Source organism: Pipistrellus hanaki, assembly GCF_964339955.1.
Source record: "Pipistrellus hanaki genome assembly, chromosome: 2".
In the NCBI taxonomy this organism is placed as follows: domain Eukaryota; kingdom Metazoa; phylum Chordata; class Mammalia; order Chiroptera; family Vespertilionidae; genus Pipistrellus; species Pipistrellus hanaki.
In genome coordinates, this window is record NC_140504.1 from 89,684,137 (window position 1) to 89,696,411 (window position 12,275).

The window sequence follows — 12,275 nt, forward strand, 5'->3', positions numbered from 1 at the left end:
AGGACACTGACCACCAGGGGGCAGCTCCACTGTTCCACTGTTTAGTCAATTTGCATATTAGCCTTTTATTATATAGGATGCAATGGAACACTGTAGCATATATTAAAATATTAATTCATTTTTTAAAACCCATTAATTATTAAACTTAAATGTCAACTTATTAAAATTATATTTGTACATGTTTGGTGCTGCTGAATGAGATTCAACTAAAAGAATATAAAGATGTTTGATTTAAATTCACAAGAAGTTTTCATCAAAATTAAAATATTTTGTGCTTCAATTACCCCATTAAGAAAGTAAGAAACGAACTATAGATTAGGAGAAAATGCTACCAATTATATATCTGATAAATAACTTGTATTCAACATATAAAGAATTATTACATGACTGTAATAAGAAGACAAACAATACAATTTAAAAATGGGCAAATCATTTAAACAGAGATTTCCTTAGTAAGATATATAATTGCTCAGTAAACATGAAAAGATTCAAAACATCAGTAGTCATGAAACAAATGCAAATGAAAACCACAATGATATATCATTCATCATTCATCAGAATAGCTTTAATAAAAAAGACAGGAGATAAGAAGTGTAGGTGAGACTATGAAAGAAATTAGCAACGATGAGAAAAAAACACTGGAATCTTAAAATATTGCTAGTGGGAACATAGGATGTTATAACCACTTTGTAAAACATGTTGGCAGTTTATCCAATGTTAAACATTATCGTTATTACTCAATAATTTCTAGGTAAATATCAAGATAAATGAAAATATATGTTTACTTGGACACAAATGCTCATGACACCGTTATTCATGATAGTCTATAGTAGAAACAACTCAAGGTGTATCAGCTGATGAATGAACAAAAAGATGTATATGCTATATATGTATGCTGTTAAGGAATGCTATTAAGAAATAAAAGGAACAAAATACTGATACAGCATGAGTAGACCTCAAAAACATTATGCTGAGTGAAAGAAGCCAGGCTCAAAAGACCACATATTGCATTTCATGCCTATGAAAGCAATAGGCAAATATATACAGAGAGTAGATTAGTGGTTTCAGAAAGCTCAAGTGAAGGGAATGAGAAGGGACTGCTAATGGGCACAGGATTTAATTTTGGGATGATGCAATGTTCTAAAATCAGATTTTGGTGATGATTGTATGACTCTGTAAGTATATTAAAAAGCATTAAGTTGTACATTTTAACTTTAGTATATGAATTCTATCTCAATAGAATTATTCTTTCATCTATTGAATACTTTTCTTTTTTTGTGATTAAACCGTCAGAGTTTTATTACCATTTTAAGTGGTAATAAATGATTTTAAATGGTCAGAGTTTTATTACTATTTTTTGGGTTGTTGACTTATTTTTTCTTCTTTGGTTTGTTTTCTTAAAGGAAAAAAGAAACATGGCCTTTCAGAACTTACTGTCCATGTGACTTGAACAGTCGTGGGAGTCAAAACAACCGGAGTATGAAGACGAACAATGACATCTCCCAGTTCCTTCTGTACTTGTCTGTGGTCCACTCCTTGTGCCGGTGGGCTGATATCTACAGGTAGACAACCATTCCCAAATTTTAACAATTCATAGTAAAATTCCAATGTATGTTATATAAGCTAATAATATTCTATTAGAAATAATTACAGGGGAAATTTTTTTAAAAAAATATTTGTGACAAAAACATTAAAGAGTATTTATATACTACCACCATGCTAAAACATAATTTAAAAGATTATATTTATCTTCACTAAAATAATATTAATAAAAGAGTGCATGTAATCCTTCACCCTATTCAAATACATTGTTGTAGAAAGTCTCATTATTTTCTTATTAAAGAATAAAGAATGTGCTGTTTTCTATGGAGACATCAGTTTTATATAGATGTTAAAAGACTTTCTTGAGTAGCTAATGGGATAATATCTGAAAAGTGCTGTCTAGGAATTTACTTAATACTTGTTCCAGTTAGTAAATTGTGTGTTCTTACTCCTTGACCTACTTCAGACTAGCAACATGGAAGAAAAGTAATCAGAGGGACAGGAAACTTGAAGTATATTATTAAAGGTAGACAAAGTCAGGGGGAAAAGGGAAGGAACCCCCAATATTCATAATAATACTTTTGACCAAAACAATTAAAATACTGATAAAGTGTCCTAAAGTAATAACATTTAACCAGTGCCTCAATATCCAACAAAATTTTTTTACATAGGGCCCAGGGAAAGAAAGAAGAAAACACAGATTTTCAATATTTAAAATGATATATCTTTAACCAGACATTGTTCTGGCCCCTTACTTACCATTCACTTAAATACTCTTCTCTTGTTCCATATATATATATATATATATAAAACTAAAGGCCTGGTGCATGAAATTTGTGCACTTGGGGGGTGGTCCCTCAGCCTGGCCTACGTCTGGGCGCTCTCAGGAGATGTCCAACTGACAGCTTAGGCCATCAGTAGGACATCGTTAGCACTGCTGTGGAGATGGAAGAGGCTCCTGTCAACACCACTACAGTTGTCAGCCATGATCCTGGCTTCTGGCTGAGCAGTGCTCCCCCCATGGGAATTCACTGACCACTAGGGGGCAGCTCTTTTGTTGATTGTCAGCCCCCTGGTGGTCAGTGCGCATCATAGCAAGTGATCGTTCTACCATCAGGTTGAAACTGGCTCTCCGACATCCCCCGAAGGGTCCCAGATTGCAAGAGGGCGTAGGCCAGGCTGAGGAACCCCACCGGTGTACAATTGGGTCTGGGGAGGGACATGGGAGGTTGGCTAGCTGGGGAGGGATCACAGGAGCGCTTCAGGGCATGTCCAGTCCATCTCGCTCAGTCCTGATCAGCAGCACGACAACAGCAAGTTAATCTACCAGTCAGAGCATCTGTCCCCTGGTGGTCAGTGCACATCATAATGACTGGTCAACTGCCTGCCACAGGTGGTCAGTGCATGTTATATCAAGTGGTTAAGTGGCCTTAGCATATAATTAGCATAGTATGCTTTGGTTGAATGGCCAACTGAATGACAGGACACTTAGCATATTAGGCCTTTATTATATAAGATGGTTTATATTACATGTTAATTGAAATATATAAATGATAGATGTCCAAGTCCATCAAATTGATATGAAATACTGAATTTCACAATACTCAAATCAGCTTCTTTAACTGGTGTACTATAATGTTAAATTGTTTTTTCTCTCTCCAGATACCTTATTTAAGAAAGTCCAATTTTAATTGATTTATTTTCTTAATCTTCTTTTTCTTTATTTTCTCAGACCACAATACCACTTGAAAATATATTTTAAGTACATATCTCAGACCATAATACTCTTGAAAATATATTTTAAGTACATATCTCAGCCATAACTTAAATGGGGTTCACCAACTTAAATTGGGGCATCAATAATTGGGACCTACACTTTGGTGACTATTTTCCAATTCCATTTTTCCCCATTCTTAACATAAACATCATCTCAAGTTTTACTTGAAACAAAAAAAAAATTAATAATATTAGGTGAATAACTTCAACCTTTATGGATATATCTATGGTTTATTATGGTGATGTTGATGGTGCAAGTATATGCTGCCTTACTAAAATAATTCTAGATTCTATGGTATTTATTTTTTTAAAAAATTCTATGGTATTTAATATCTTTTAAAAATAAGAGCACATACAGCAAAGCATTCTTTGAAAAGAAGAGCTTTTCAAATAGCAAAGCTGCTGAAAGTGGTATCAAAAACATCCTGATGTTCAGGCACAAAACATGTGTTTTCCTATTAAACACATGTTAGGAGAATATAAGCATTTTTTCTTCATATAGTCTCTCAGCTGGAACAAGTTCAGATCACAAACAACTTTTCATTAATATTTTATTTTGTTTTACTTTTTCACCAAGAAATTATTTTATGAGTCAATAATTAGTGACTGGCACAGATACTGAATGATCCAGGTTTGCTGGGTATAATCACATGACAAGCCTTCTACATTCTGGTATCTCTCCATCTTCCTTCACAGCTGCACACAGAAACTGCCTGCTTTCTATCTACCCAGGTAAAATGATCTAGGTATTTTTATTTAGTGATTTAAAACCATACACCTTTTCCTCTTTAAGTTCAATAATTTAATTTAATTTACTCATTAAATTTGGACACTCTAAGAGCAATTGGATCCAGGAAGGTAAAATATAACCAGTTTCAGGTCTTCAAATTCCTTATTGTTGTGCTTTTTCTCTCTCTTGAGACAGGTTCTTTACCTACAGGTCCTTTATCATTATGGAAAATTAATCACATTACTGCTTACAGAACAATAGCAAGTGGCATTCTCTCCTCCCTTGACTGTCATCATGTCAGCAATATTACAAAAATCACGTGGTAACTTTATTTCACTTGATTTCTTTAAGGTGTCCTTCTCTGTTATAATAGCATGCTAGTAACTATTGCTGAACTACATTATAATTATAATAATATTTTATGGCTGTATGGTGCTTTTCATAGTATAAAAATACTACTTTGAATTATATCTTGTTCAAAGCCTTTAACAAATAAGAAATGATTAACCCTTTCTCGAGAACCTGTAGGGAATAGGTTTTAACAAATAATAAAGCAACCATTTCTATTTTATTAATTCTCTTTGTCTACTAGTAGGAACAGAAATTAGAATGCCACATTTTATATTAATCCTTAGACTCCAATGACTTCTCATTTTGAAGAGACAGGCTACTAAAAATGAAATGAGATGCCTTCCATTTAATCTTGTTATAATGTTCTGGTTAGGTGTTTTGTGTTTTTAATTAGTCTAAAGAATTATTATACATACCTCTGGAAGAAAACTTGATTTACTTCTTTCTGAAACAAATTGTTCCTTTAAATCTCTGGTTTAATAAAATTCTTGTAGTGATTCTTGTAAAAATTGTCAAAAACATCAGTAACATCTGCCAGGCACCTGAACACAGACTACTGGGCCCCACTCCCAGGGCATCTGAGATGGGGCCTGAGCACCTGCATTTGTAATGTGGTCTCAGGTGATGAGATGTTGCTTCCAAGGAAATCACACCTCGAGAGCCACTGTACTATAGAAACAAAATTTCTAAACAGCAGGGAGTGATATTGTCTTTATCTGGGCATCTTATCCATTCCAGGTCACTGCATAATTAATTTCAAAAAAGGAGAAACGTTTTCCTCCCTTTGAAATATAGTAATGTCTTAAATTTATTCACTCTTACTATGTGAATATATTCAATTATTTTGTTTATTTTGTCCTAAATAGACCCTGACAACTCCAGAAAAAGGATACACTCACCAACGTGCACAGCATGTTCCCTCCAAATTGGGGCAGTGGGTCAGTTCTAATGAATCATTATAGCAAGTAATACATTTATCTTTCTGGTGCAATCCCTTTGTTCTGAAACATGTGCTAATGCCTCCTTCTAGAGCCAGTCATATTTACAGCTATGAAATTACCTTGTGTGCGCACAGGATCTGACATAGTGCTTGGGTCACTGAGGCCTTGGGGGTTGATTGCTCTGACCATGAATAAGTAGATTGTATTAGGCCGCAGTCCTCTCACTGTATAGAGTGTAGTCTTTACATGGTTTGCCACTGTCTGCCAGCTATTGCTCACTGATTGGCTGAAACAAGAACAGAAATTTCACTTAAGGTACTGGAAATGGGATTAGGTATCGATGATAAAAGTTAATGATTGAAAATTAAACACACCCCATACACACACACACAAAAAAAAAACACTTGGATTTTAGCCTAATAAATGAAACATTGGATGATTTCAGTTTGTTCAACAACAAAGCTAAGCCCACCTAACAAAAGTGCCATGCACAACAAAATTAAACTCAGCCCAGGAGATGCGGCAGCCCTTTGCTAATGCACAGCAGCCCACTAAACGAATACCTATAAAAGAAACAGAGGCTAAGATGACAACATCAAGTTTGTATAATAAATATGGTCCTCACAAATGTGTATATATAAGTGTGTGTGTGTGTTTGTGTGTGTGTGTGTGTGTGTGTGTGTGTGTGTGTATACCTTGAAAATAATTAACCTGTAGAAAAAATAAATGGACTACACAGTAAATTATGCCAATACACCTTTCTGTTACAAGGTGTGTTTCATTTTGATCATTTCCACATGCAATATTATAATAAAGGCTTCCAAAACTACATATCTGTAAAAGAAGAAAGGAAGAATGGTTTGAGTATTTTCCCCTGGTCACATTTTTAATAAAACCGTACATTACATAGTATTGTGATTTCCATCTTGGAATGAGGACCTATCTCTGAACCCCTTACAGCCAGTTACAGAGAGCATGCTTGTTTAGAGCTCTTTGTCTGAGATCAAATATTCCCTTTGTTTAAAATGAAGAGAAAATGCAATTTTCAGCACCTTCCATTAATTTTTCAAAAGTAAGTCCTTATACATCAAAACATGGGAATTAAAGCAAAACATATTTTTGAAATTTGAAAACTAAGTGCTCATCATTCCATTAAATTAAATAAAAGCATTTTTAAACATCTGTCCTAATGCCTGGAAAGACAGTAGTCATCACTATCCTTATAGTAGCAAATAAAAACACATTGAGATTGAATACAAAACTATATTTTCCTATTTTATAAGTATCAAATTCCTGTAAGACAATTCTATTATGACATTTACTAGCTTATAGTTTATATCCTTAAACTGATGACAATTAATTCAAGTAACAATTAAACATATCTTTTATTTTCAGCAAACAGAGGTACATACAATAAATTTTAGTTGTAGTTTTTAATTTTCTCTTAGTTTTTAACTATTTCGTACCTGAATGCCTCAATGATATATGAACCAATAGACATATTCAAATATTTATCATAAAACAATGGAATTATTTTAAGTTCTTCTCTAAGTATTAGAAAGCAAAATTCCAACGTTCTGTGCCTCAATAAACATTGCATAACTTAAAGTTCCTTGTGCCTAATTAAATTATTTTCTTCTTACTTCTAATGCTGAAATGCTCATCTTAAATCCTTATAATGGACAGAGTAAACAAAGGAGCTAAGTAATTATGTCATAATTAGATCCCTATAAACTTAGGCAGGGATAATACATATTTAATCTTATAATTAAGGTTAAAATGAAAAAGAAACACACTTAAGTCTATTCTTGAATAAAGTCAGATTTAAAGTAAATTCTTAAAATGTACTGATTAATCACATCCTTAAAATAAAAATGCAGGAGATTTTAGGAATAGGAGCTAAAGCAAAACCCAATGGAGAAAACAGGAACTATTCCGTACCTGAATGCCTCAATGATATATGAACTTGCTGGGAGGGTTCCAGGGGTACCTGGTTGCCAGGACAAGGTGACACTGTTCTTAGTAACATCAGTGACCTGTGGTTTGGATGGTGGTCCTGGCAGATCATTTAAATCATAATTTTTACTGATTGTTGCTCCAGATTCTATAGAGGACAAACAGAAAAAGCTTAATTCCTGAATGCATATGCTGATGACTATGGTTAAAAAATAAAAATCACCTATTAAAGAAGTTGACCTACTCAGTGAACAAAAGTATATAAGTGAACATTTGCTTTTCCTACATGTTACTAAATGTTTGCTTTCACACATAATCACTAGGATTGCTTTCTCTTTAGATTGAGAAAATAAAATAACGAGGTTGTGAAGGGAAAATGTATCAAATTGCCTATATGCGATGCTATGTGCAAGAGGTGCAGGAATTAAAAAGTGGCATGAAAATTTTTACATTTAATGAATTCAAAATATTGATTTCTTCTTAACTTGGTATTTGATAATGAGATAATCACTAAAATGGACTCAAGATTTCTTGAGTAGATGATTTCTGGGAAGATTATTCACAAAGAATTCACCTGTGACATCCAGCACAGCACTCCAGGAAGTCTCTCCGCTTGAACTTGTAGCCACACAAGTATAAGTTCCAGTATCAGAAATCTAGTGAGCAAGGCAGGGAGAGAATTAAAGTGCTTACAATCATTTTTTGAAGATATTGAAAAATTAAAAATACTAAATATTTCTCTTTAAAGAGATCAGTAGTCAGCTCTATTTAAATTGTAGCAGTGTAACAGTGAATGGAATGGAATTATATGATTAAGAAACAAACAAATTATGCCAATGGAAAATTGTGATTTAGAGCTGAAAGAGACCACAGAAATAATCTAATGCATAATTCATTTTGTAAGTGTACATAAAAGTAGCCATTTTATTAATCACTTAAAATATTTATGTTATTTGTTGAAGAATAACAGAAGACTTTTAGGAATAATTAATATTATAATTGAAAGTTCTATTTTACAAATGTAACATGCAGAATACTCTATTATCATGCATTGACAAAAGCCCCAAGATCAAATAAGATGTGTGGTTGAGCCCTGTGGGCTTACATTGCAAACATTAACTGGTATCAGTTTACTGCTGAAGGAAGAGTGAGACTGGAAAGAGAAAATGATGACCACATAGAATAAGGCAAGTTAGATATAGAATTGAAATTCTGTGGTGAACATGAGTCTAATTATTGATGAAATATGGGAGTTCATAGAATATACTACCTGCTGGGTTCAAAATATAAGTGTATGGATGACTGAACTTTTCACAATTGATTCTCAAGTAAATCTTTAGTTCTTGGATGTTACTTTCATTCCATTTTAATTTATTTTACATGTCATTATGTATTTTAACCTAAGGTTCAAATTGCTCTGGAATGTCATTCTTTGCCATATTACCTTCATACAACTATCTTCCATTATGGGAGTGATGATGGGGGAGATCCTTTGTGGGAAAAGCTCTTCATTCAGATGTGGCTGAGCATATTACAGTCATTAGAAATCTTTTCATTTAAGAAGCATCACTCACAAACTAAATATAATGAGCCAAGTTGGATTTTAATGGGATGTTCATTTGAATATGGTCTCCGAAAGAGTAAAGAATTTGCATTTTATTATAGCTGTTGAACTAAAATGTAGCACTTGTTATCACGTGCAAATGCTAAAAGAAGGGCATGTAGGTAAAGCTTCTTAACGGATCTCTTTGTCATTGTGGGGAGATACAAGTTTATCATTAGCTGTGGTGGGCATGCTTTAATGAGTGTTCAAATATCCTCCTTCTCAAAAGATACAGATTCAGCTACCAATTAGCTGAACTATAGGAACACAATGTTCATCATTCTATTTCCCCCCTTGTATTAAGTACCAAAAAATACATAGTGAGACACAAAGGAATATAACCTACAGAAAGTCTTTTGATATAAGTGAAGTACTGTAAAACCCATTTTTGCATCCCTTTAAAGACAGTCATATTACAGAAAAAGAATCATTTTTTTTAAGTTTAGCAAAAGTGTTATCAAAAGCCTAAATCTCATCGCTAAAAGTCACTTCTATGTCATCATCATCATCACATTCATTTTTATTCCTTCAACTTTAAATAAAGTCTTTTCTGATCAGAAGTATTTCAAGGCTTCCCCACCTTTTTCCTTTTATCCTTAAGCAAGTGCTTTAAAAAGAGATTCATGTGCTGTCAGCCTCCATTACCTACTGTTCTCCTTGTGCAGTTGGCTGCAGACAAGTCCCCAGGAGCCTGCATTTCAGACAGACCACTCAGGAGCCTGTCAGAAGGCTCAAAATTTGACATCATCAAGCACCCACCTTTAATTGCTTTTTTCAAACATTACTCGAGATCCTGACTATTCAAGCACAACCTCTAATTCAGCAGTACAGTGAAACTGCATTAACCTCCATGGCCCAAGTCTGCCTTTAGCCCAGAGAGAGGTTAAAATATTTACTTAAGGGGAGTTGGCATTAATTTCTAAATAACTCCCATTTTGTTCATAGAAGAATAACAATTAATTTACAATCAATAAAAAGACAGGCTAAAATCTATATTAATTTATTTTCCTTTTAACTGAATTAAAAAGCATTTTTTCACACTTTGAGCAATAATTATATGCTTGTGTCTCAAAATAAAACTGCATTTAATATATTGAATATTTGTGTTTCTGTGTGTGCACGCACAATGTAAAAATAGAAAAGTTCTTTCTTTTTGTATACATATTTGTATGATATACTGATAAATACAAACTAAGTGTGTGATTGCAAATAATTTGGCATTGTAAGTGAACATTAGGAGTATTTTAAAAGGGGAAAATTCAACATTGTTTTTTTGCGTTTTTTTGCTGTGTTTTTTCTTCATCTTGGTTCCTAATTTTTTTCCAGATTCTACTAACTCTTCTTCCATTTCACCATTTTCAGTCAATTTTTTATTTGTGCACTATTACATCTACCACCTTAGTGTGGGCTCTCATTCCCAATCTTGTGATTACTGTAATATATATTCAAGTGTTGGCATAGTGCTTGCTGCATAAAGGGATGCTCTCTATATTTGGTTGAATGAATTGAATATATTTTTGAAGGGTAGGTCACCTCCATGATATATCCTCTTGGTAGTTACACCTTGTATAAATCCTCAGCTTGCTTGTGGAAGGCCTGTTGATTTACTTCTTGCCAACAGAATTGAGCAGGGTGTCAGAATGTCATATTTCTGATTATACTGCTAGAACTGCAATGCCTCTCTTGCTAGGAGACTCTCTCTCTTGTTGACTTTGAGGAAGCAAGCAATCACTTTGGGAATATCCATATGGCAAGGAACTAAAGGCAGCCAATGGTAAGCAAGAGGCTAAGGCCATCAGTCACAAGTAATTGAGTGCTGCTAGTATGGACTCTGGGTTTTCATTGTTGCTTGGAATCAAATCTACCTCAAGTCAATCTTCTGATGAGATGACCCAACTGATTTTAGACTTTTGGATCCTAAAGTAGAAGACCCAACTAAGGGATGCCCAGGCTTCTAACCCACAGGCATTGTGAGGTAGTAAACGTGTTATGCTTTAAGCCTCTATGTTTTTGCTGATTTGTTACACAGTTGTACATAGATAATACAATACTCAAAAGTAAACGTTTATTTTGATTGAGTTGATCCTGAAGCAGGTCTAACTTATATAAGTTGGCAGGATCAGTCATCCTCTGTTAAAAGACCAAAAAGGCTTATTCTTGTCCACAGGTTTACATTTAAATTCCATAGCAACTTGACCTAAAATGTAAGATATTCTATGAACTAGTTAAACCTGACTCCTATTATGTAGTCTCATTTCTTTATTTTTTTCATGCAACTGTTTGGTCAAGCCAATTTATCCACATTTCCTTATAAACTTCCTTAGTTCCTGAGTTTAAATCAGATGCATTTGTCATTTTAAAATTATTTAAATATTCTATTCCTATCATTAACTTTATTTAATTTAATTAAGATTTTTATGTTCACACTAGAGGCCCAGTGCACAAAATTGTGCATTGGGGGTTTCCTTCAGGCTGGCCTGTACCCTCTCACAGTCTAGGATCCCGTGGAGGATGTCTGCTTGCAGGCTTAGGCCTGATCCCTTTCTCAGTCTTGGAATCCCTGCTCCTTACTACCTGCCTGCTCAATCCTTAACTCTCAGCTCACTGCTCCTTAGTGGCAGGCTTCTTACCATTGGGCTCACTGATCTTTAGTGCCACTGCAGAGGCAGGCGGGAGAGGCTCCCACCACTGCTGCTGCACTCACTAGCTGTGAGCCTGGCTTCTTACTGAGTGGTACTCCCCCTGTGGGAGCTCACTGACCACTAAGGGGCAGCTCCTGTGTTGAGAGTCTGCCCCTGGTGGTCAGTGTGAATCATAGCATCAGGTTATTCTGATTGTCCTGCAGTAACAGTTGCTTAGGCTTTTATTATATAGACGAGAGGCCCGATGCATGAAATTCATGCACAGGGTGCCAGGACTGGTTTGGCTCAATGGATAGAGCGTCACCTTGGGGACTGAAGGGTCCCGGGTTCGATTCCGGTCAAGGGCATGTACCTTGGTTGCGGGCATATCCCCAGTAAGGGGTGTGCAAGAGGCAGCTGATCGATGACTCTCTCTCATCGATGTTTCTAACTCTCTATCTCTCTCCCTTCCTCTCTGTATAAAATCAATAAAATACATTAAAAAAGAAAAAAAAAAAAAGAAATTCATGCACAGGGTTGTGTGTCCCTCACCCAGCCTACACCCTCTCCAATCTGGGATATCCCTCTCACAATGCAGGACTGCTGGCTTCCAAGGACTTGCCTGCCTGCCTGCCTGCCTGATTGCCCCTAACCACTTCTGCCTGCAAGCCTGATCACCCCCTAATCACTTCCCTGCCAACCTGATCGATACCTAACTGCTCTCCTGCTGGCACAATTGCCCCTAACAGCCCTCC

The 12,275-nt window shown here is 35.1% G+C and overlaps 1 protein-coding gene across 17 annotated transcripts in view; it reads right to left on the reverse strand.

Moving 5' to 3' along the window:
* ROBO2 (roundabout guidance receptor 2) overlaps nt 1-12,275 on the reverse strand; it is a 655,712-nt gene that overhangs the window by 93,325 nt on the left and 550,112 nt on the right. For all 17 annotated transcript variants that reach the window (XM_084875913.1, XM_084875907.1, XM_084875905.1 and 14 more), the window contains 4 exons: nt 7,871-7,952; nt 7,282-7,444; nt 5,460-5,626; nt 1,435-1,556 (listed from right to left, as the gene is read on the reverse strand). In XM_084875913.1, the coding sequence (XP_084732039.1) occupies nt 1,435-1,556; nt 5,460-5,626; nt 7,282-7,444; nt 7,871-7,952 (534 nt within the window). The remainder of the gene's footprint in view (nt 1-1,434; nt 1,557-5,459; nt 5,627-7,281; nt 7,445-7,870; nt 7,953-12,275) is intronic.